This window comes from Lucilia cuprina, chromosome 4, assembly GCF_022045245.1.
Source record: "Lucilia cuprina isolate Lc7/37 chromosome 4, ASM2204524v1, whole genome shotgun sequence".
Classification (NCBI taxonomy): Eukaryota; Metazoa; Arthropoda; class Insecta; order Diptera; family Calliphoridae; genus Lucilia; species Lucilia cuprina.
In genome coordinates, this window is record NC_060952.1 from 18407262 (window position 1) to 18433865 (window position 26604).

General features: G+C 27.6%; 3 protein-coding genes across 3 annotated transcripts in view; 1 reads left to right on the forward strand and 2 right to left on the reverse strand.

The window, feature by feature from the left end:
* The first annotated feature begins 2474 nt into the window (after positions 1–2474).
* LOC111676092 (sodium channel protein Nach) lies at positions 2475–6733 on the forward strand. The gene is made up of 8 exons (XM_023436980.2): positions 2475–2536; positions 2610–2723; positions 2803–3025; positions 3087–3217; positions 3274–3656; positions 3731–3875; positions 3948–4051; positions 6624–6733. Exons 1-8 carry the CDS (start codon positions 2499–2501, stop codon positions 6731–6733), a joined length of 1248 nt encoding a protein of 415 aa, XP_023292748.2. The 5' UTR covers positions 2475–2498.
* LOC111676093 (serine palmitoyltransferase small subunit A) lies at positions 6586–7586 on the reverse strand. The gene is made up of 2 exons (XM_023436981.2): positions 7338–7586; positions 6586–7276 (listed from the first exon to the last, which is right to left on the reverse strand). The coding sequence occupies exons 1-2, from the start codon at positions 7435–7437 to the stop codon at positions 7104–7106; spliced, it is 273 nt and encodes a 90-aa protein (XP_023292749.2). The 5' UTR covers positions 7438–7586; the 3' UTR covers positions 6586–7103.
* Positions 7587–9281: 1695 nt separating this feature from the next.
* Positions 9282–26604, reverse strand: part of LOC111676125 (protein serrate) — a gene marked incomplete at its 5' end in the record, with an annotated part of 29016 nt that continues 11693 nt past the window's right edge. The window contains 8 exons of the mRNA XM_046948269.1: positions 9282–10620; positions 10694–11286; positions 11354–11725; positions 17841–17936; positions 20099–20233; positions 20350–20497; positions 23704–23831; positions 24344–24871. Of these exons, the coding sequence (XP_046804225.1) occupies positions 9823–10620; positions 10694–11286; positions 11354–11725; positions 17841–17936; positions 20099–20233; positions 20350–20497; positions 23704–23831; positions 24344–24871 (2798 nt within the window). The remainder of the gene's footprint in view (positions 10621–10693; positions 11287–11353; positions 11726–17840; positions 17937–20098; positions 20234–20349; positions 20498–23703; positions 23832–24343; positions 24872–26604) is intronic.

The following is a 26604-nucleotide window of genomic DNA, read 5'->3' on the forward strand; positions in this document are numbered from 1 at the left end:
GTGATTAAGATGTAGTTTGAAAAGTATAACATCAATTATTTTTTGCTGTGAAACAAACTACTTCTGTTTTAATTCGGCTCAAGATCGGTGGTCTCTGGATCATATTTGCTCGATTGCTATGTCCTAATATGGATCCTTTTAAAACATCCTATATATTAGGGCTAAGTAGATTACATCTAAGTGCTCTGTTATCAGCTCTTACTGGTTATTCTAAAAAGACATGCAAGACGCTTTGGTCTTCTATACAATGACTTCTGTACGAGCTGTCAATACGAATAAGAGGAGAAGACAATTACTCTAATTTCTGTGTAATTGCCTGGCCCTTGAAACGATTCGACAACAGGCGATCTATATGATCTGTCAACTGTTCAAGTTATACATATTTTATGATCTTTTTTTACTGTCTCTATCGATATTGTTTCCTTCCTTCTATTTATTCTTTCTACGCGTTACAAAAGGAACCAAGAAAAGATTTACTTATGGTAGTAAGCAGTCTGCTAAGCCTGAAAACCTACATAAAACAAAGAACTGGTGGAAATCCGGGGTATATCATTAGACTAGCATTCTGATCTCGTTAACACAGACACATACTTCTGTATTATATCGTCTTTAAATCTAACAAAAAATCTCATAAATGAATGGAATGGTTTTAAAAACAGTTTGTCGATTGAAATGTTTAAGTTGAAAATAGGAATAAGACTACATGAGGCTATATCATTATGAAAATTGTTAATATCATCTAGAATTGAAGGGCTTATTGCAGTAACTCGGTATGCCACAAAAATAAAATTTCGAGTAAATCGACATTAAAGTTTAAAAAAATTCTCAAAAAGTAGGAATTTTTAAATTTGTACTTTAAACACGCTGAAAAATCATATGAGGTCAATAGCTATCGGATGCCAATAGATGAACATTATAAATAAAGTGGAAACCACTGTTTAAGCAAAAAATTGTGGCTTATCAAGTTACTGCCAAACAATAATTGAATATATTTTATTTTCAAAAACAAATTTCTAGTACATTTTCAAAGTGGCTTATCACTTTCTTGCTACAAAAAATATAAAAATTTTATTTTCAATATGAAATTTATATATTGTTATATTTTTAGTTACTTTTTCATATGATAATAAATTTGGCTAAATATAACAAAATTATTCTGCACTAAAAGGCAAGTCTTGTTGTATGGTATAGGCAAAAATATTTTAAATAGAATGACAAAACACATTGGCTTGGGTTTTAAACTGAATATTAAGATAAAAATTGGAGATAATCCTGCGTTTATTCGGCATAGTAGATATTCTGCTTCGAGATCATCATTTTGAACCAATTTCGATGCATGTTAGATTTAAGAAATTTCAATTCCATTGTTCAAAAATAGTTTCGATATGCACTTTATGTAAAAGGCAAAATGCTTTCTTATAAGCTGATAATTGTGACATGATTTATAATGATTATTGGATATGATTGGATTTTCCAATCAGCAAGAACTTGGTAAGGGACATAATTAAAAATTAAATTATTTTTATGCAGTAACATGGTAAGCCACTTTAATTTCAAAAAATTATATCCCTTGAGATTTTGACCAGAATAATTTTTTCTTAGTAGAATATTACTTGTCTTATCTTGTTTTATCCCCATAACATAAATAATTATCAATTCCGCTTTTATCTTCATCATTATAGAGGACTTTGTTAAAAAGTGTAAAAATTATATGTGGCATATCGAGTTAATGAAATAAAACTTCTTACACATAGTTTAAAATTGAAAAGAGGCATGATATTTATACCGCCAATTTAAAATAATATACTAAAAATCTTTTTAGTGACAATAGATATGGTTCCTAGCAACTCAAAAGGCACATAATAAGCCCTTCAATTTATATGTAAATGTAATTTTGGCTTTTTTCGTAAAGTTTTCATAACTTTTAACATTATTGTAAACTTAAACGCCGTATTCGGGAGGTATGGTTGTATGGGAGGTATGGATAAATTTCAATCCTTATAACAAAAGAAATTTTTGTGCGAAATTTCATTTATTTATTTGGAAAATTACGACAACTACCCTTTGTACATAGTCTACATAAACACACACATACATATATAGCTTAATCGACTCAGAAAGTATACTTTGAAAATTAAAAACATTAGCACTAACACTTTCCCACTATAGTGGTGTAGGTTATAAATAGCATGTTACCAAAAGCATAAGCTCACATAAACCAAACATAAAATATTTAAACAATTATAATTTATACAATTTTACCAAAATATTATAAAACCCCCTTTTACGCATATTAATATGAAATATGTTAAAGCGAAAGGCTTTAATAGTAATAGATTTTATCACATAAATTTGTCACGTTTCGTGTAACAAACAAAGGATTATATTGACATATAACAATTTGGCATAAATATTAAATATTGATTATTTATTGAAAACAAAAAATGATTTTTTTTTTTTGTATTTAGTTAGTTGTAGTTGAAACAAGTCAAAACAACATGAACTGTAAAGAAAAATTAAAACAAATTCCCAAAATGTAAGTAAATATAAGCAAAAAAAAAAAAAAAAATGAAGAAAAAAAATTTAATTAGAAACTAATTAAATTTTAGGATATTCTATGTGATTTTTGTGGGAGTATCGGTGCCATACTATATACAATTATCGAAAGGTTTATACAATAATTTCTTTGCCACAAATATAACATTCAATTTAGATACATTATAGTAAGTTGCAAGAAATTTGTATATACATATGTATGTATGTAGACTTATAAAAACCTATTTTAAAAATATATTTTAAAAGCCTTAATTGGAATACCTCATTTCCGGCTGTTACCATATGTGAACTATATAATGGTGAAAAAGTATGGGATTTAAGTGAACAATATTTTGGTACCGAACATGATATGCGCTTGGATGATGTGGTGGGAGAAATTGTGTATTTTCATGGTATCTGTACCTCATGTGATATTTGTGAAAATCAAAATTTATCTTGTCCACAAAATTTTACTCAACTTTTGAAACAGGTAAAGTGTTTCAATAAAAAAACTAAAGGAAATATATAAATAAATTGTTTCTGTTTTACAGTTTCGTACTAACTGCACGGATTTAATTATAAATTGTAAATATCAAAATATTTTCTTTGATTGTTGTGATGAATTTTATCCCTTACATACGGAATATGGTGTTTGTTTTGCCTTTAATTCCAATCAAGCAAGGTTAGTTAAAAAATTAAAATCATTTAAATTCTTTGATTGACTTTTTTTTTTTTTAGAAAGAAATACGATGTTGAATATGCCAGTAATCGTATAGTGGGTGTAGGTTATTTAACTTTTGAAGTAACGACCGATGTTCAACTATATGTTCATTCACCCGTTGAAATACCCTTTCAAAGTGCCGATGGCATGATAAAAGAAACGATTTTATTGGGCTCCAATAAAGAACTAGTTATCAATGCCATGGAGGTATATAATCATCCAAATTTAAATAAAATCAATTATGAAGAAAGAAGATGCCGTTTTCTACATGAACTTACAGTTCTGGGCAAAGAATTAAAATTGTACGAATTTTATAGTTTCTCAACATGTACAGTGGAATGTGTTTTTGCTAAACATTTAAGATTGTGTAATTGCAGTAATCATTTTTTGGTTAAAGAAGGTTTGTTATATGATTTTATTTTAATAAAATAGATTAAAATAATTTATATAAAAATATTTATATTTCCTTTTAAGATTCACCCTATCAAATGTGTGATTATGAAGGTTTATTATGCCTAACGGATTATTTTTACGACATATCGGAAGAACGTAGACTATGCGATTGCATGAGTCCTTGTGATGAACCCGAATATAATATTATCTATAATTCAGCAGATAAGTACGAATACATATGATCTTTTTAATTATTTATTGTTTTTTTTTCTATTGAAATGTTTTTTCTATTATATAGTATAAAAAAGAATTCGGATATAACAAAAATTAAAATATCACTAGCAGAATTGCCAACAACTCGTTATGTGAGAAGAGTTAATAAAACAAATCTAGATTTAATGAGTAAGTATATACAATTGTATTTAATATCCATGCTTGAATTGCTATAAAAAGTTTTTGTAGTTAAAATGTCACGTCATTTTGATTGACATACGTAAAAAATGTTCATATATAAACGTTTGAGTCACTGTTGGGGATTTTCTGAAGTGAATAAACTTTGAAAAAAAACCTTTAATTTGTTTATAAATTCCCTGAATTTATATTAATCACAAATAAGATCTTTTTATAAATTTAAGTTAAAAGTAGTGCTTCGATTGGTTTAAATTTGTTTTTGTTAAAACTAACATTATTATTTACCACTTTTTTGAAGGAATACCTCTCAAACGATGCATTTTAAAAACTATTTTTGAAAGATCCTAAGTTTCCTACCAGCGGTTTAAAATACTGATCTCTGTATAAAAATAAAAAAAAAATCTCTGCAATCTTTTCGAAATAAGTCTTGAAAATTCTGAGATTTAGAGTTCATCGTTGGAAATAAAAATAATTATTTGTGTTTTTTTATGGCCCGAAAAACTATTTTTATTGTATTTTAAATACAAATTTCAAAAAATTCAGAAATAGACCAAATTCAAAACTACACCACTATATTGGGAAGGATATTATGCGTTTGTGCTGATATATGTAACACTCAAAACTTTTGGTCTTACTCCCACATTAAAGTATACCAATCGACTCCGAATCACTTTCGCCTATGTCAATATAAAGTTTGTGCCCACGCTACTGGACGCAATTTTCAAGATATTTGATAAAATTTAGCACTCTTTTTTTGGCTTAAGGACGCTATTGAAAATGATTATTTCACCTAACTCTCTTACAACCGTACACACCGAAAAGAGCTTTTGGTTGTTCTTTTATGTCAACAAAAAAACAGAAAACATAGTTTTATAGTAATTTAAAGGACACTGCCGATTTTTTATAAAGATCGTAATACTAGACGTAAATTTCTGTACCAAGATTAATAAAAAATAGACCGATTTGTTAACAAAAGGAAACAAATTCTGGAATTGATGTAAAAATTAAATTAAATGCTTTACTTTTTAAAAAATAATTCACAATTTTAACATGCGAATATCATATGGTCGTCTATGGCCGATTCAACACACTAAAATTAATTTTGTGGGCCAAAAAAACTCCACAGAAATTTTAAGGTTAAATTTTCCGTAATGAGTCCAAAATTGCGAAATTTTTGAGACTCATTTCAAAAAATATTTTAGGTCAATCATTAGGTCAAGATTTTTAAAAAAATATATAAAATCTCTAGATGGGGAATATCTGTTAGCTTTTTGTCATACAATAGGATTTTTTAAATTTTCAAACAATCTGCTGTACAGTAGGTCAGGATTTTCAAAAATTTTATAAAATCTATAATGGGGACTATCTGTTTTTGTAATACAATTGTATTTTTTTAATTTCTCAATTATTGAACATAGAAACATAAAATCAGACATATAATCCTAATATAATCCAGTGTGGAAATATTACTTGTTTCACCAATTTTGTCAATAAATGTTAATATTCCCCAAAACTTTTTAAACAATGATGCCTTAGCATCTATCTGCGTTATTTATAAACTGATTTTACAAAAACAAAATAAAACTGATTCTCAAAATTATGACTTATAAAATTATTTAAAATTTGGGTCTTGAAGGTAATTCGCTTAATCAACTTCTTGGAATTATGATTTTAAACATTTGAAAAACATGATTTTACAAAGATATTAATAAGAACTTTTCTTTAAAAACTTTTCAACAATTACTAATATTTTAAAATAATTAATTGGTGGGTTTATTATAGAAACAAGTTGATTAGTTATATTTGAAAACTATTCTTGTTCCGATTATTCATAAGATCTAGTTAAACCTAGTTTATAGACAATGTATATATATTTAATTTATGAAAAAGTACAAATTTTAGTTTAAGTTTGGTTTAAACTAACAACGTAATATTTTCGCCTAAACTCCAGCCTTGTTTCTTGTTATAAACTCTAGCCTTGCGTCTTGTTTTAATACGATTTTCTTCCTAATCTCTAAAACTAAGCTTAACATGCTGTTAGATTAAACTCGGAACAAAATAAGGCAGACTTTAATCGATGATTGTGTTTTCAGTTATGGATTTAAGTTCAGTTAACTTTGTTAGTATTGCCAACTTTTCACTCAAAAACATTTTAAACAATAGTCAATAAAACAAAACAAATCAGAAAATTGCAATTTACTTAAAATATTAAGCTTTTGTTCTTCCGAAATCATTGTTTTATTGTTTTTGTTAATTGTGTTTTCTCACTTATAACTTAAGTTTAATTGATCAATAACACTCAGTTACTGTTTACTGAAAAACACCAAACATATATTAAACTATGTTTAAACAACGAATTTAGATTATCTTTATCTGAAACCCCCGCCCTAAAAGTTTTATAATTATGAAAATTTTAATATTATTTTTTTTTAATTCATTTACAAAAAAATTGAAAAATGATTATGAACAATGAATCTTCTAGAATACATATTATGTATTAAAGTTGGAAAATTGAAACGAAAATATTGGACTTTTTTATAAATAACCTTTTTTTTAATTACAGTTTCTATAGGAGGTTTGGCCGGATTATTTTTCAATGCATCATTAATACGTATTGTGGAATTAATATTTTTAATATTAGACTATAAATGGAAATCATGGAAGAAATGTTGATGAATATGTTGTATTTTATTTTATATTTCTAATATTGAATTTAACATTAGCACAATCCTTATCTTTTTATATTAAACAGTTAACAGAAATTTTGATATTATATTACAAAAAACGTATTTGTGCATTTTTCATAAAAAAATCAAAATAGAAACTAATAAAAACAACTAAAGTTCAACTTATTACTTAAATATCAACAAGGCTGAATGAATTTAACAAATTCGTAGAAAATTTATGTAGGTATGTAATAATTTTGTATCTGTATCTATGGATAGACATTGCACTAAAAATTCTTATAAATTTAATATTTCCATTTTCTTATTTGTTGTAAATATTTTGGGAGCAAGTTTAAGAAATAAAAATAAGTAAAAACTTAACTTATACTTATCTTATCGGCTTGTAATATGGGCGTTGCATATGAAGAGGCTTTATTTTGTTGTTGCAGCGGCAGTGGTGTAACAAATTGCAAAAATGTCTGGATATACGAGGGCAAATAAACATAACTGGAGAAGAGAACCAAAGCCAATATTAATGCCACAAAACTATCTGCAAATAAAAGAATTGTAATAATATTTTTCTTTTATTATGCTATAAAATTAGTTTTTACTTATTAATTTCTTTTCCCATGGCTCGAACATGTAAATGCAGGTTACCAATTCATACTGCATGTAAAGACTCATCAATGATTTTTTTATAAATTTCAACATTTTTTTCTTGTTTTTATTAACTTTTGTGATTTTCTCACTTGTGTGATAATTGTTTATGCTATTTTTATTTAGTTAAATCTTATCAATTCGTTATTAATTATAATTGTTTTCTTTTCTTTGTCACTTTATCAGTAAAAAAAAATTGCACTCTATTTCAGAGCACTGTGCAGACAAATATCGACGTTGGCGGCGAGCAGGCACTAAATATGTCGGCGGCGGCTTAAAATCTACTGTTAGCCGGCTAAGTTTTCAACTACGTTTAGTTTTTAAATTTTCAACGATTTTAAATAAAAACGGAATCCGAGAGATCAGTAGGATTTTGTAATAAATTAATATTATATAATTTATTACAAAATATTGCGTTTTTTAATACAATTGTTACTAAATATAAAAGCTGTGTCTCTTTACTTATCATGTTTTTACCAGAAATTGTAAAAGAGAACAAAATTGAGATATAATAATAATAGTTTTCTTTTTAGCAAAACTTGTCGGTTTTACGCAGAAAATTTTTTTCTGGCAAATAAAAATTGTCAAATAAATTATTTTTTAAAAAAGTACATTGAACACAAAAAAATATTTGAAATTTTTTATTTATTGAAAGAGAAATTTAGATTTTTTCTTTATTATTTTTATTGAAAAAATTTAAAAAAAAAGTTGGAAACTTGGGAACATATCCTTAAAACACTATAGTCAAAACGAAAAATAATAGAAAAGTAGACGTTAACATAAAACGCAAAATGTCTACATGTCGACTTTTCAAAATGAATTGAAAATGAATGAATTGAGGCATTGCCAGATGATTTTAAAAGAATATAAAAATATGGTATCTCTTATTTTACTGTTAAATCGTAAGATTTTAAATGAATGAGCAGTTATTATGAGCAATTTTTGAACTGTTTAAAATAGGAATAATTACATGATTGCAGAAAGCCTAAAAAATTAATGAACAGTTGTAATTCAAAAATGTAAGAATTATAATGGGCATAATTTCGATATTATTCGATGACTAATCCGTTCCATTTAAAAACTAACTATCCATATTTAGAAAATTAAACAAAATAGTTTTTCTATTGTTATTTTAAACATTTTATTTTATATATTTTTGTTTTCGTAAAAAACGCACATTTTTATTAACTGAAAAATAAATAGTTGGCTAATAAAAAAATATTATTATATAAAACTTCTTATTTTTATAAAAATAAAAAAAAAAAATAATTGCAACTTAAATATTAGCACATTTTAAAACGTTTAAAAGTATTTTTTTTAAACTATAAAAAATATAAAATCTTAATTGAAAAAAAATTATAATTATTAAACAATAAAATAATCTAACTATTTAAACAAAATTTAATTAAACTATATTTCATAAAAAAAAATTACAAATTACACTTAAAGCGTATATGTGTATTGAAAGATAAACTAAAAAAAAACTATGTTAACGAAAAATATATTAATAATTTAACACTAAATAAATTTACTTTTTTTTACAATTTTTACATATGAAATTTAATATTTACAACATTTTATAACATATTACAAAAAAAGTACAAAATTTTTACACAGTATTTTACAAACTGTGTATGTATTACTTTTACTAGTTTAGTTTTTTTTATTGTAATATATTTTAATTGTTTGTTAAAATTACTGTTAATATCACACTGTGTAGGATTTTTTATATAAGATTTAAAGTTTTTATTTATATTTAATAATAATAATAATAAATTTGTTTTTAAAAACTATTAATACTACTTAAAATTGTAATTAAATTTAATAAAACTATTAACTTACTTTACAATTTTATTTTAAGGTAAGTATTTATGTATATGTAGTCGTAATTTTTTACTTATTTATTTAATATGGTTTATATTAATTTAAACTATTATTTAAGTAAAATTTAAACAAATTCAAGAGAAGTTTAATTGTTTTAAATAATGGCTTCTTAAAAGATTTTTTGTTTGTAATAATTGTAATTGCTTTTGCAGATAAATGCATTTTACTATTGCGAGGAAGCTTTTTATTTTAAATCTTCTAGCGTTATTTGTAAGAGTTTACATTTTACGCATTTGTGGTTCTTTTTTTGTACTCTCTTGAAAAGAAATTGGCCTTTTTTTGTTATAATTGAGATCAATACTTATATGTTTAAATATGTTTATAAATAGTTTTCTTTTTTTCATTATAAAACTAGAAAGTAATTAATATTAAAAGGATTTTAGCTTAAGTAACCATTTAATCCTTTTATATGCTTAAATATTTAACAGTTCTAGTAGCATCACATTTATTTAAAAAATTTTTAACTTTTTTCTAGGCACAAACACTTTGAGTGAGCGTAATATTTACAACTCTTCCCATTTTTTTGTTAAGTTTTTACACCTTCTTTAACTTGAACTACACTAAAACTGTTAAAATTTCTGAATCATTACATTCTGTGACCGCCGTCGTAACTGTTGATGAGCTGGTAGTTGGCGGTGGCATTGCTTTACAATTTATTGATCTTTTGCCAAAATCTTTTCGTGGACTATCTATAGAACCAACTGTATTCTTTTTCATATCAGAATTTTGCGTTTTATGCAACAATATTTGTGAGCTACGTTTCGTATGGAATTCTTTGCTTTTTGTGGTCGTTTCCAAATCACAATCGAAATTCGATTCTGGATATAGGGGTTGCGAACGATGAACGCCAGAACTGGAGGCAGAAGCATTAGCTAAAGTGCTAACGGTAGCCAATTCAGGAGCAGGATTTAAACTTAATTCCATGCCATTAACACGTCCCAAAGAGGATGTACTGCCTTTTAAAGGATTCGTATAACGTCTTAGGTTTTCTTCGTTTTGTAAGTTATTCGATTTTTCTTCATCATGTCTTAAGGCATCCATGGAGGGAGCCAAATTAATGCCTGAGCTGGAAGACATAACAATGCGTTGACGCCAAAAGAGACTCAGAAATATGGCCAAACCAATGAGTACTATAAAAATGCCACACAAAATGCCTATCAACAGACTATTGCTATTACCCTCAGCAATTAAAGCTGTTTCCACTTTGACCTCTAGAATAGAAACTAAAGCTGCCAGTTTGGTACTCTTCATATCGTTTTTCTGTTGTAAGGAGTTTAATTGCCGCGAAGACAAAAGTTCACCCAGCAAACCAATGGCAGTGGGTAGTTGAGAGTCATTTTGTTGGGTAGAAGACTAAAATAAAAGCAAAAAAAAAAAATAATAAATTATTAAATGTTTTATTCATTTAATTATACTGCTTACTTACCACAGTCACTTCTATTGTATCATTGGTGCCCGTTTTCAAATCACATATTACTATTAACATGCCTTCATTGTCACCCTTGGGTAACTTAATCATTCTAGAGGCCAGCAAAAATCTTAGCACCGAACATAAACCCTCCACGGAGGAACCAGCACCCACTCTTTGACGATCCAATAATATGGTCAGACGGGCACAGTTATCATTCAAATTGGCCTGATTGGGCCAACAGTCAGCTTTAGCGGGCAGCCGTGGTGGTGCTACACGATGAGAAGGTTCCAATGAACGGCAATCGCCTCTTAAGGGACAAGGTCCATTTAAGCAATTTTCACTTAATGTGGGCACACACACCTCATGTTGTTTGCAAACCCCCGAAAAGTTTGAAGATTTCGAAGTGGCATCTGTTTTGAAACAATTGGATAGACCACACCATAAATTGGTGCAGCGTGATGTGCCATTTTCACAAACACAAGCATTGCAATATTCGTTGGTTTGTCCCGTTAACAATTGAGCCAAAACATCTTGGGTTTTGTTTAAGGGAGAATAGGGAGAATTGGAACTGGTTAGATTAAGACAGGCAGATTTAGGATCGGAGAGTACTATAAAAAACAGGGAATATGTTTGTAAAAATATGCAGTTTTTTGTTAAAGATTTAAAGCTACTTACATATTTCACATCTCAAGCCATGTCGACCAGGAGGACATATGCAGGTATAACCACCAATACCATCAATACAGGTGGCTCCACCTTGACAGGGTTGAGGTGAGCACTCATTTACATTTATACGACAATCGGGACCGGAAAATCCTTGAGCACATACACAACGAAACCAACCACTACCCGATTCACAAGTACCACCATTGTGACAAGGTTGTCCACGACATTGATCTATAGGTTCGGTACAGAAAGTGCCATCCCATCCAGGAGCACAACGACATTGCGATTGTAGACCTTTTTCAGGTGAGCCCACAACACAAGTACCGCCATTTTGACACTGTCCATTATAGCAGGCGGTGGCACGTTCTGAGCAGCGTTTACCTGGAATAAAAAAAAATAATTTCTTTTAGTTATTTTGTACAATTTTTGTGTAAATAGATTTTAAGATTTTGGAACAAATCTTCGAGTTTTCTTCCTTTTTTTATAAAACATGCATTGTTTTGATAGCAAATAGTGTCGTTTTCTATGTTTTGTATGGCAACACTTGAACTCAAAAACATTAAGGGCGGGTTTCTTACTCCACAGTTAAACTAGGCTTAACTTGCTGTTAGATTAAACTCGGAACAAATTAGGAGGACTTTAACTGATTATTGTGTTTTTCAGATTTAAATTTAAGTTCAGTTAACTTTGTTAGCATTGCCAACTTTTCACTTAAAAATATAAACAATGAACAGTTGTTTTTTGCAAACAATACTTTTGCAAAATGGAAAATTTTGGAAAAATGTTAAATAAACTTTTAAAACAATAATAAATAAAACAAAACAAATCAGAAAATTGTAATTTACTTAAAATATTAAGTTTTTGTTCTTCCGAAATCATTGTTTTATATGTTTTTGTTAATTGTGTTTTCTCACTTATAACTTGAGTTTAATTGGCCAATTACACTCAGTTAAACTAAGATAATAAGTAACTTTACTGATAACTGAAAAACACAAAGCATATATTAAACCAGGTTTAACCAAAAAATGAAGATTATCTTTATCAGAAAAACTCGCCCAAAAGGGGATTAACATTAGATTAATTTTTTTTTTAAACTAATCTTATTGTTAATTGGCCATTCAAAAACAGAGTGGTTCACTATATAATAAAAGATTTAAGACACCTACATTCTAAAAAAAGAATTTTTCAAAAGTGTGATGGAATTTATAATTCAGTTTTCATTCTAATCGGCTTCCTTTTGGATATATTGTAATAATTCTATTAATTAATCCCTAAATAACCTACTCAACTTTTTGCCTTAAACCTTAACAAATATGATTTACCTTAATAGCAGACGCAAGAAATTAAATTATATTTAAACTGCCACTTACAAGCTTTATTTGTTGCTAGTCGTATACTAAATTTTAGACTTCAAAATGTTTAAAACATTTAAGCTGAAACTGCAAACGAATCAAAACTCACATTAACTTCACACAACCCAACAAGTTAAGTCACCAGGAAAATTAAAACAACTGAGAAGATCTTTACAAATACAAACAACACCCGCTTGCATGTCTTTAAACAGTTGTAACATTGGTCTTTTGCCAACACATACGGTTTTTAAAATATATTAAGTTAAGTTTTAAACGTATTAACTTAAGCTTAAGAAAAACTTTGCAAAAAAAAACGTAAACGCCTATCACCACTTTGAGACGGCTGCTGTAAAAGTTGTGTTGTACAATGTTCAATACAGTCAGTAGTGGCAGGTTGAAATGTTTAAATTTTTTGTTTTGTTAATTTTTCCGTCTTTCTTTAATGTTTAACGTAGCTGGCTAAATGTAAAGAGAAGACGTTTTGAATGAGTTTATATAGGCACGAAAGCGAATGTTATTTTGTTTTTGTAACTCCAAAGATCCTTGACTATATTGAAGCATACATAAGTACATACGTACATTTTTAGTTTACACGCAGCTATGGTTAACTTAAGCAAAAATATCTTTAGTTCTTAAATTTAATGAAATGTAAAGAAAAAAACTCATTGTAGGATTCGCATGTTCAGTTCTAAAGACAAAAAAAAAAAAAAAACAATTTTTTTCAGTATTTCATCGATCGTTATTTTTTTTGTATTTTTTAGCCTGTTACTGCTAAATGTACTTGTCTGTTAAAAAATGCAATTTTTCCAGCAGTGGCAGCAGGTTGTACATTTTTGTTACTACAACAACAGCTTATACATCAATATACAGACCAGACCAACAGACCCTTAAATATCCTCTCTTTTAGTTAATTCTAGATTTTTCTGTTTATTGTTGTTGTTGTTGCTACTTTTAAATATGCATGCGAATTGTTTGTAGGTTTGTAAGTTTAACAAAAAAAAAAAAAAAAAAATTAACCAAAAAGTGGTAGAAATAAGACAAATACTAATAACAACAAAAACAACAATATAGTCTATAGACGGAGTGAGAGAGAGAGACTAAAAAGAAGGAAAATATTTTAATTAAAAATTCCTAATCGTGTGTGAAGTATTTCTTTATCTGATTGTTAAGGCCAACGAGCCATCGACTCATTTACTCCATCCACACTCGCACACACAAACATAATCAAGCAAAGTTTCCGAGTAAAGTTGTGCTTAGAGATTTGGTACTTTAATAAAAAAAGTTTTGAAAAAGTACTTAAATAAAATATTTTCTAGGAAGGGACGAAAAATGTTCCAGGTTTTCAATTTTGTAATAATTGATCATTAATAATTAAGTTAAGGGCTAAATGTGTAATTTGAAAATTGAGTTTTCTTCAATTATTATTCTTCTATGAAGGCAAAAGAATGCTTGACAGCAGAAATTTAAAGGTCTGAAGTTATTTACGATTTTTTAGTACCATAATTATTACAATTTTGGTACCATTTTGCTAAAAATTACCCGATTTTTCTATCAACATATTACACATGAAAAAAATATTGTTTTTTTTTTAATTTAATTTTTTGTCTCTTTTTTTAAGATTTTGTGGCGGTGTTGTGGTTCTTGTATGTAGTAATGTCGTGTTACTTGTAAAACGCGAAAGGGAATTAATATGAAACCTAAATATCGCGTTTCCACACACAGCAAACAACAACATTTGTTTTATGTTTTTTTTTGTTAACAGATCGTTTTTACTTAAGAAGAAATCTACAGAGGAAAAAATACAAAGTTTCGTGTTTGTTCATACATTGGAATCGACATCTAACCAAGGAAAGACGAAAAAAAAAATCCAATGTTTTGTTAGCAATCAGCAGTAGTAGTAATAGTAGTGGTAGTGTAGTATTATTGGCATTAACAGGATGCGTCACTAGTTTGTAATAAATGGGCTTTTTGGAGACTCCATTTTTTTTTGGTTTTTGGCTGGTGTTGCTTTTTTCAAGAGATTCAAATCAGCCTTTACAAATAGATGCTTTTGGCAGTTATATGTGAAATTTAAAAAGGTGTTGAAAATTGTACGGCAAGTGTGAAAAACTAAATTGTAATTGAATTGTTGCAGAGTCCATGCAGTCAGTGTAAACTTATTTTCATATCTTTAAACATTTATACAAACTTGCCTCTCGTAGTTAAAATATGTTGTGGTTGTGTGTGTATTTTTCAAAGGATGTTTGATTAGACTTTGTATACAATATTAAGGCCATATAAAAACTAATAGTTTCACATTTAAAACTAAAGATAAATGTAGATTTTGTCATTAGAAATAAAACTAAAAAAAAACATTTTAAAGAGAAATACATAGTTTTTAAAAAATTTTATACAGTCATTTTGTAAAAAAAATAAAAAAAAAATTGAAAAATAATATGTATGACAATAAAATAAATTAAAGTTTATGTCTTAAGTTGTGCGTTTTCAAAGAGGCCATTTACAGTCCAGACAATATATAGTCTCGCTATAGTAGTATTATTAGTGATAACGTCCATACTGTAGTTAGACTAAATTCTTTATTATAATATACATGTAGCCCTGACATTAGGGTTACTATAGTTCCGACTATCACTTTTACTAGACTAAAGCTTCACTATATTCACTATATTCAAATATAGTCCAGACTATAGGCTCAATATAGTCCAGACAAAAGTCTCACTACAGTCTTAATCATACTTTCACTAATGTCCAATCTATAGTCTTTCCAGAGTCCGAAATAAAGGTTATACTAAAGTCTCAATATAGTACAGACTATACTCATACTATAGTCCAGACTTTAGTCTCAATATAGTCCAAAAAATAGTCACAACACAGTCCAGAAGATATTTTTCCTATAGTCCATTATAGTCTATACTAAAGCCTCATTGTACCAGAGATATAAGGCAACGAAAAATGATCGGCGGCGGTAAAAATGTCGCCTTTTTCTTTAGAAATTAACCGTATATGAGTTCGTTATATTGAAGAATCTCTGTGTAATAGTATGTTATGTAGAAACCTTAAAGACAGGTTTCTACATAACAGAAATTATAAGTTTTCTGTAGAAAATGGTAATCATTATAGTTATTTAATGTGAAATTTATAACAACTTTTTACTTTATTAATATTAGAACAATATGGTGTGACAACACTTTTTAAATTGCCATTAGAATTGAAGTTTAGTGGCAATGATTAAATTATTTTCTGAGTTACATGTACGATTCCTTAAACATAGCTTAAGCCGGCTTAAACATAGCATTTGACCCGACAGAAATCGGGGGAGACTCGGCTTGTATCTCTGCAATGATTCCATTTTCAATAAAGTTCACATTATATTAAAGACTGCAGTCTCACTATTAGGGTTCTATAAATCGACTTTCGAATAATCGAACAATCGACTTTTTGTCCAAAAAAGTCGATAACTCGACTATCGTCTATGAAAAAAGTCGAAAAGTCGACTTTGTAAATAAAAGTCGAAAAGTCGGAAAGTCGGAAAGAGTCGAAAAAAGTCGAAAAGTCGAAAAAAGTCGAAAGGTCGAATATAGTCGAAAGTCGGAAAAAGTCGAAAAAACTCGAAAAGTCGAATATAGTCGAAAGTCGGAAAAAGTCGAAAAAAATCGTAAATAGTCGAAAAAAGTCGAAAGTCGGAAAAAGTCGAAAAATCGGAAAAAGTCGAAAATAGTCGAAAAAAGTCGAAAATAATCGAAAAGTCGGACTTTTCGTTTCAACTATAGAACCTTACTCACTATTGTCCGGAATGTAGTCCACCTACTCAAGATTTTTTTTAAAGAAAAAGTTTTAAAATTTCATTTTGTTTTGTAAACATGTTTCTTAAGCAAAGCGTAAGACAAATTTAAATGTTAGTTATTTATCTTCATAAAATAACCCCGAACACAATTTCGCACTTGTTTAAAATCAAAAGATATAATCTCATGAATTGATTATATCTTTTTTTCTATATATTTTTCTAATACTAATTTAAATCAATAAACATTTATCATGTCATAGTTAATTCAGTGAACATGTTCACTAAAATATCATAAATAAATTTTTGTCTAAAAGAAAAAAAGAAATATTTGCATAGATAACTATGATAAATTTGAGGATAAATTTTAGAAGAAGTTTAGCGACAATGATTTCATCCGAATTATAGAGGTGGTATAATATTTTTAAAGCACTTCGTTTAAATAAACATTAATAACAAATTTAATTTAATAATAAAAGCAGAAAATTTAGACAAAGAATAATGAGGCTAGTTAATTAAACTTAAAACTTAGTTGTAGAGAAAATGGCGTTCAAATAATTTAATAAAAATTAATTAGAATTTATTGCACAAAATTTTATTCAACTGGTTTATCTTTAGAGTTTTATTGGTCAATTTATAATTTTTATAATGAATTAAAATTAATCAAATTTAAATTTGGTTAAAATTTGTCTTAAGTCACAAAACTAACTTAACTAGTTAGTTAAACTTGTAGCATGAGATATTAAGCAAAAAATAAAAAAATGGACGTTTAGCGAAGCAAACAAATCATATAAAATTAAATATTTATTTAATTTGTGAGAACTTTTTTTCTAAGAATTTTAATGAAATTCTTTAATTTTATTTACCCAAGCCAACACTAGAAGGATTTATCTTGTTTAGGCAGGATTTTGTTTGTTTTTTGTTAAGTTCTTTCGGCTTTTAGTGTTTTTCTTTTTTCTTTTGAGTACTTTGTTGGTATTTTGCTATTAATGTGTTGACTTGTTTTGTTTCTTTTGGTTCCCGGGTTTTATGATTAATGTTTATTTAAGAAGTTAGTTATGTTACTAGGTTGTTGTGAGTGTTTTTTTTTGTTTTGTTTTACTAAGCTTGTATTTAAAGTAACAAGTGCTTTTACCTTTTTCTCTTTGCTTCGCTTAAAGTTTTAGGCGTTTATTATAAACATGTTGTAAGTTTATGCTTAATAATGTTACTTGCTATGTTACTTTAACGAAATACGTTGAAAACAAAAACAACTTTGTTCTTGGTAAAGGAATTCAGTTGTTGTTGTTGTTTGTTAGTTTTTTATATAGAAATTTTCTTTAAAGGTTAGTTAAGTTTAATATTTAATGGGTTTGTTACTTACCAGTCCAGCCAGAAGGGCATTCACATGTAAAATCGCCATCACCATCTAAACATATGCCACCATTGCGGCAAGGATTGGGTGAACATTCATTAAGATCTGCAAAAAAGGAAAAGAAAGACAAAATAGTTTATTACAAATTAAAAAAAAGTTGAAAATAATGAAAAAGTCAAAAATTTGTTCAAATCTATGAAAAATATGATTAAATTTTAATTGTAGTTTTGAATTTTTTAACTTTCAATATTCGATTTGCGAAATTAACATAGAATTTTCGTTATTAAATTCGAATTTAACAAATTTATTAAAAATGTAAAAAAATTGTGTTTAAATTTTATTTGTATTTCAAATTAATTTCTAAAAAATCTAATTTCGAAATTAATTTTGAATTTTCGTAAATAAATTCGAATTTTAGAAAATAAGTTGGAATTTGGTAAAATTTTTTTAAAATTTAATTATTGAAAATAATTTCGAATTTTTGACTTTAAAATGTGAAATTAATTTTGAATTTTCGTAAATAAATTCGAATTTTAGAAAATAAGTTGGAATTTGGTAAAATTTTTTTTAAAATTTAATTATTGAAAATAATTTCGAATTTTTGACTTTAAAATGTTAAATTCAAACATAATTTAGAATTTAAATAATTTTAAATTCAAATATAATATCTTCGAAATTTAGTAAAATTTCAAAATTAATTCGAAAAATTGAAAAATATTGAAAATTTCGAAATTAATTTAGATTTTTTAAATTATAGTTGATTTCGAATATAAAAACATATTTTCAAATTTAAATAAATTTTTATTTGAAAAATTTCTTCAAATTTTTATATAAATATGACTTCAATATGAAATGAAGTTTTAAAATTCAAATATGTGTAATATTTTCAAATTGAAAAAAATTAAAAATTTTCGAAATCAATTTCGAATTTTTTAAATCGAGTTGAAATAGTTAATTTCGAATATTTTTTCGAACATATTTTCGAAATTAAATAAATTTTTAGGTTAAAATTAATTTATTTTCTTTAAATTTTTATAAATTACTTTATTTTAAACTTATTTGAATTTTTCAAATTTCAATATTTGAAATTATATTCGAATGTTTGAAAAATATTTAAAATTAAGTAAAAATTTCTAAAAATAATAGCAAATTTTCGAAAACAAGGAATATTGAAGCCATTTAGCTAATATTCGAATATCTTATCGTTTTCTAGTAAAATTTTCGAAATAAATTTCGAATTTTTTAAATCGAGTTGAATTAGTTAATTTCGAATATTTTTTCGAACATATTAACGAACAAATTTAATTACAATATTTGGAATTATATTCGAATGTTTGAAAAATATTTAAAATTTTTAAAATTAAGTAAAAATTTCTAAAAATAATAGCAAATTTTCGAAAACATGGAATATTGAAGCCATTTAGCTCATATTCGAATATCTTCTCTTCGAATATCGATTTCTAGTGAATTTTTCATATTGAATTAAAATGATTTGAAGATTTTAAAATGAAGTATATTGTGATAGTTTCTTTATCATATTTTATTATTTAACAAATTTTGGTTTATAAATGTTTAATAAGTTTTAATTTTGTATTTCCGTCTTAATACTTTTATACCTATACGTTTTGGTATAAAAATTTAAAATTGGGAATTTATAATTTTAAAATAAAAATCATTCAAATGAAAAACTAAAAAGATTTTTAATATTAACGTATTTCTTATAAAAAGCGGGTATATTCCTCTATTTTTAAACACTTCTCTTTCCATAACTTAACATGCACAATTTTCTAGTTGATTAAACTCTATTAAGATTTAAAAATTCACTAGAAATTAAAATATGAAACTTTATTTTTTAACCCAATTTTAAAGTTTTATCTATAAAGTGTGTGAAAACTATTTAAATTTCTTTTCAAATTCACAAAACAAGTTTTATTATCTTCTTCCGTAGTATTTAAAGCTAATTTATATACATACATATATATGTATGTGTGTATATTTTTATGATTGAATGATTAATTTGTTTTTATTAACAACTGATTAACAGCAGTTTAAATTGCTAATCAAAGTCAAGTTTTTGTTTAACGTTATCTAAAACTAAAAACACACTCAAATATAGAAATACATACATATATAAAGAGAAAAAATAAACATACAAAAATCTTGTTAATAGTTATGTACAACATCAAATCATAGATATTTACAAACAAACCAAAAAAATTCTCACAGAAAAAATTGAGTTAAAATTTATGATCTAACAAAATACTTACTGTGTTCACAAAATGTGCCGGTATAACCAGTATGGCATTTACAAAATGTACCCACATCACCCATTTCACAAGTGCCATGGCCAGAACAGGGTAAATTTTTTGAAGAATTAATGGTGGAATTGGCAAAACAACCATCTGTTTGTTGTTAAAAAAAAAATAAGAATGAAATGCATTGTTAGAATTTTTTGTTAGCCATTAAATAAAAATAGTTTTCTGTTCAAACATAGTAAATTGATTAATTATATACTAACCATTACAATGAGGCTGATTGCACATGGGACGAACTTGTTCACAGTGTTTGCCAGCACGTCCGGGGGGACAATGACAGTAATAACTGCCGGGTGTATTCAAACAACGACCTTCTAGACAGGGTGAGGGTGTACAATGATCATTGGCTTCCTGAAATTGAGAAATTATTAAAAAAAAGGTTTTTAATTAGAAAAAATATTATGCTAAAAAACAAAAGACTTAAGAAACAAGCGTTTTTAAATATCTTCATGTGTTTCTAAGTTTTATTGAAAAATTTAATTAAGATTTTTGATTTTTTAATTTCTTTTTGTATTCCTTTTATGGTGCTTTTTTATGATTTATGTTTGGATATATTTTTAGGTTGTTTAAACTCATTTCCTGTGTGTCTTTGTTAAAGATTTGGTTGGCAGTTTATTAATATTATTTTTTTTATTAGTTTCTTAAATCCAAAATCTTCCAATCATGTTTGCAAGTAGTAAATTAATAAGATTTTATGTTTTTTATTTAATGCAGATGATGCTGTTGAGCATAAAAATATGTTTCTAATTTAAAACACTAATATGTAATAATAGTCGATAAAGGGTGACCATGTTTAACCCTACTACTATAATTCATACTACATATAGTTCAAACTAAAGTTTATAGTCCAAACTGTTAAACCTTTTTCTCAACAACTGTAGTGTTATTCAGGCTGAAATATTCGTGGCAACATAGCAATTTTTGGTGATAGTTCAACGGCACTTTTCTTACTAAATTCTGATACTAACACGCTCCTATTTGTCAGACAATGCAAAAAGAATCCGTCTGAGTAGCCTGTCTGACATTAACCTTATTTGGGTCTCTGCGCATAGAAATTTAGATCATAGGATCTATCCTGGACTGGATCTGTTCTTGATCTCTCCAACGTCGTTTCAGATAGATTTTATCAACAGCAGAAGGCTAAAAACAGGTTGAATAACCTAAAAACATGTTAAGGGACCAAGCTAACAGCAGAAGGCTAAAAACAGGTTGAATAACCTAAAAACATGTTAAGGGACCAAGCTAGTATGACCCTCTTCCAATGAGAAACACACAAGACACCTTATAAACCGTAGTAGACAGGAAATATCCAAATTGATAGCAGTAATAACAGGTTACAAACATGCAAGTCAGCTTGGGCTCCCTTTCAATGAACACTGTGTCAGTTTGCAAAGACAGGGAAAATGAAGAAACTGTCTTCCATCTTATCTGCGAATGACCTACTCTATTCTTCAGATATTTGTTCAAACTTAAGTCGAGACAATAGTTTTTTATAGTTCTAACTATTTTTCAGGATATTGTTCAAACTATATATAGATTCTAGTCGAGACAATAGTGTAATCTACAGTCCAAACTATAGTCTATAACTACAGACTAGAATACGGTCCAGTAGAGAGCCCATGTTATAGCCTAAACTACAATCCATAATATAGTCCCCGGAGTATATTCTATGCTATTCTCCAGAATTAAGTCCAAACTATAGTCCAGATTGTAGTCGAGACAATAGTAACAAAAATGGGTAATCTACAGTTCAAACTATAGACGAGTCTATAGTCCAAACTATAATCTAATATAAAGTCCAACTCTGAGTAGATCAATGAACGCTCATTATAATTAGGTGCTTAATATACCAATACAAATACAATTTACCCTCTCCTCAAGTAGTGTAGGGGTAAAAAAATAAACAAAAATCAAAAATCTTAAAAAGATCAAACAAATAAGCACGTGAGAAAATGTTAAAATTTAAACAATCTAAATTTTGTTAGTCATTTTCGATATAAATTGGACACTCGCAAATACATGTGTCTGTGTCAAAAATCATTCTACAGTTTGTGTGTGTGTGTGTGTGAGTTTCTTTTTATATTCTCATCACAATTGATTGCTCGTAATGCGATTAGTGTTAAAAGGTATTAAAGCATCAAATTCGTGTGACAGATACTGAGCTGTTGATACTACATGTATTGGTTTCAGGTAAACTACCTTATTGGTCATGGTGTTGTTGAAGCTTTTCGTAAACACCAAAAACATGTTTTAACACGCATGCAAAAGTATTAAACTCTTTTAACAATTTTTATTTTGTTTTATTATATTTAAGTCTTTTTTTATATACGTATACGTACGTATATTTTGTCATTTAATTTTGTTTGTTTTTCTTTCTAGAGCATTTTTTTGTAATATTTGTTAAATGAAGAAGACTATTTAGAAAATACATACAATCGATAATGTGTTAAAAGAACTGAGAATAACTTTATTGTCTGTAGACTTAAAATATTTATGTCTTTGTTCAATTGAAGGTTTTTATTTAAACGATTATTTTTTTTTTTCAATATTGTTCCGTTTCAACATGATTTTTCATAGAATTTATGTGATTTTTAACCATTTAAGAATTTTAAACATGAAATGATCGTTTTGTTTCAAAATAAAATTTACGATTTCATGAAAATGTTGTTGATGTTTTATTTTAAACTACAAAGTTTTTAGTCTTTGTTTTTTTTTTGTTTTTTGTTGATCTCATTGTTATGAATGTGTCATATTGTTTTGTGTGTTGAATATTAAATTAAATGTAATTTATTTGGAGCAAAAATTGAAGGTGTTAATGCGAACATTATTTAAAGACATGTAATGGTAAATTAAATTAACATTTAAATGTAGACAAATAACAAAGAAGACAGACATGTCGAAGTTAAATAAATTTAATGAATAATGTGGCTCTAGGAATTTTGTAAAAAAATCATTATTTTGATGTTAAGCATGATTTTGAAAGTTAATTTGGGATTTTAAAGAAGAAGTTAATTTTACAATGAAAATATTAATTAAATAGAAAAACGTTTTTAAATTTTTGAAGTTGTGAGAAAAATGTATTTGAATCTTTAAGCTTTTTAATAAAGTTGCCAGACTGTTCTACATCTATAGAATAGTAGAGCGGCACCTTTTATTTGTATTTCTTTAATTTTAATGAAACACGAATTTTTAAAATAAATTTAATTTGAAGGTTTTTTTTAAATGACAATTTCTAACTTTTTTTCTTGTCTGCAACAAATTTTTAAAAATTGAATGTTTTATTTGCGGTTTTTTTTTGTTGAATTGAAATAAAAAGCCAATAATACTTCTAATGAAACAATTTAAATTCAACTTAACAACTCGTTAACAATAATAATAAACGTTCAAATATTGAACAAAACAAAAAAATCTAATAAAAATATACTTTAAAACATTTACGCTCCATAACAACAAATTGATATAAATTAAAAATACATTAAATTAAATAAAAACAAATTATACTCAAAAAAAACAAGTATAAAACTACACAGTTAAACAAAAAACAAACATAAACATACCTCACATAATGTACCGGAATACCCCAGTGGACAAATGCAATTAAATTTACCAATCATGTCCACACATTCGCCACCATTACGACACGGTGAATTAGCACATTCATCAATATCAGTTTCACAATCTCGACCTGTTCACAGAAAAATGAAAAATAATAAAAAATAAAATGGAAAGCATTAATAATTGCATCAAAAATTATTCAATGAGTAAAAAAAACATAAATTTCAAATATGTGTAAAAAAATTAAAAACAAGTTGACCGAAAATGTTTATTCTTGAAACTGAATCTGGCTAAAAAAATGTAACAAAAACATCTAGTTTAAGCCAGCACAACAAGCAACACCAACACTCAAGTGTGTTTTAATCCCCTTAAGAGTTGTAGTTTGTTTTTTTTTTTGCTGCATGTGGGTAATTTTTTTACATTAGTTTAGTAGTTTAGTTTAATTCCTATTGAAATTCGTTTAAAATTTTTTAAAACACACTTAACGCAATATTTAAAATTAAACTTTATAGTCAAAACGATTGGGCTCCACACAGCCAGCAGTAGCCAGTTTTCACAACACATGTTCAATTTTTATTTGAAATTTAAAAAAATTTGTTATAATTTTTTTTATAATTTTGTTGTTTATTTGGTTGTTTTTACCTGTAAATCCAGTTGCACAGGCGCAATGATAATCGTTAACCAAATCCATACAAGTGGCACCATTCTTGCATTGGCCCACGCAATCATCGAAATCTTGTGCACATGTCGGACCACCCCAACCCTCAAGGCAAACGCACGAAAACGTACCAGGCTTATTAATACATTGGCGAGCATTCACACAGGGACCGAAGACAGACGAAGAGGCATTTGCTGCTGCTGCCAAAGAAGATGATGCAGCATTTAAGGCGGCAATTAATGCTGACGATGATGTACTCGAACCAGCAACGGCTGCTGCTGCCACAGCCGCTGTTGAGGTACGCAATGTTGAGGTGTGCAGGTGGTGGTGAGTACTCGATGATGAGGAGGATGATGATGTAGCCGAGACGGGATAAGTGATTTCACATTCGTTTACATCAATTTGACACACATCGCCTGTCCATTCGGGTGGACATTCACAACGGAAACCGCCGATTAAATCAATACAAGTGCCACCATGTTCGCAAGGGCCACCAGCGCACTCATCGATATCTTGAAAGGAAAAATGTAAGAAAACGAAAAACAAGATTAAACAAAGATGCAAAAAAAAAACATTAGCAATCAATTGCAAATGGCCAAGATGTAACATTTTTTTCGCTCTTATTGTAAATACAAACATATACAAATGCATGTTAAGGAATAACTGATGCAAAATAATGGTTTATTTTTTTTTTTGCGGGTAATCTGTTTTTTAAAAGAGATTTAAAAGTTTTTAAGTCTTTAGGGACGAGAAGGAAAATTATGGGATTTAAAAATTTTTTAAAGAAGAATCTATAACTAGACTATAACTAACTGGACGGGAATATAGAGAAAACTGTAGACTAGACTACAGACTACACTGTAGACTATACTAAACACTAGACTATATAATAAACTATAGACTAGCCTATAGGCTAGATAATAGACTAGTCTATAAACTAGACAATAGACTAGTCTATAAACTAGAAAATAGACTAGTCTATAAACTAGAAAATAGACTAGTCTATAAACTAGACTATGGCTAGACTATAGACTAGACTATAGACTAGACTATAGACTAGACTATAGACTAGACTATAGACTAGACTATAGACTAGACTATAGACTAGACTATAGATTAGACTATAGACTAGACTATAGACTAGACTATAGACTAGACTATAGACTAGACTATAGACTAGACTATAGACTAGACTATAGACTAGACTATAGACTAGACTATAGACTAGACTATAGACTAGACTATAGACTAGACTATAGACTAGACTATAGACTAGACTATAGACTAGACTATAGACTAGACTATAGACTAGACTATAGACTAGACTATAGACTAGACTATAGACTAGACTATAGACTAGACTATAGACTAGACTATAGACTAGACTATAGACTAGACTATAGACTAAATTATAGACTAGACTATAGACTAGACTATAGACTAGACTATGGACTAGACTATAGACTAGACTATAGACTAGACTATAGACTAGACTATAGACTAGACTATAGACTAGACTATAGACTAGACTATAGACTAGACTATAGACTAGACTATAGACTAGACTATAGACTAGACTATAGACTAGACTATAGACTAGACTATAGACTAGACTATAGACTAGACTATAGACTAGACTATAGACTAGACATAGACTAGACTATAGACTAGACTATAGACTAGACTATAGACTAGACTATAGACTATATATTAATAGTAAAGCATATATTTAATGGGTTAAAATCATTTCTTTTATAAGTATATATATATTTGTTTGTAAGCTACAATACAATGCTTAAGAGTTTTAGTTTTTTTTTCTCCAGATTTATCTTTACTTCAAGTGCCATCTCTTTAGATCTTCAAGTTGCTTTTTGTATATTGCTATTGCTGTGTTGTTGGTTAAAACGTTTTAGATGACTTGAGTGATGTGTTTAATGTGAGTGTGGACATTTTTATCTGTTGTCTTGAAATCTAATGTTTGCATACTGTGTTTTTCTTACCAGTATTTCTTATTTTTCCCATTTTATTCAATCATCATGATCATCATCGTTATTTTCATTTTATGTTATGTTGTTTTGTTTTTTGATTTGTAAGATGTGTCTTTTTCTTTGTATCTCTTGCGTGCTTAAATAAACACAATTAGTTAAGTAAGGTGCATAAGGTGGATTTGCTTGAAAGAGCATCTTTGACCATAAGAATACAAACTATAATTTTTCTTTTCTTTAAATATAATATTTTCACATTT

Bases quoted from the DNA above. Each gene is read 5' to 3' on its own strand.
- LOC111676092 (XM_023436980.2), top strand. From the start codon at position 2,499: ATGAACTGTAAAGAAAAATTAAAACAAATTCCCAAAAT. The intron at 2,537-2,609 runs GTAAGTAAATAT...ATTAAATTTTAG, and splicing joins TTAAAACAAATTCCCAAAAT to GATATTCTATGTGATTTTTG. The intron at 3,218-3,273 runs GTTAGTTAAAAA...TTTTTTTTTTAG, and splicing joins TTTAATTCCAATCAAGCAAG to AAAGAAATACGATGTTGAAT.
- LOC111676093 (XM_023436981.2), bottom strand. From the start codon at position 7,437: ATGTTGAAATTTATAAAAAAATCATTGATGAGTCTTTACATGCAGTAT. The intron at 7,277-7,337 runs GTAAAAACTAAT...TTTTATTTGCAG, and splicing joins ATGGGAAAAGAAATTAATAA to ATAGTTTTGTGGCATTAATA.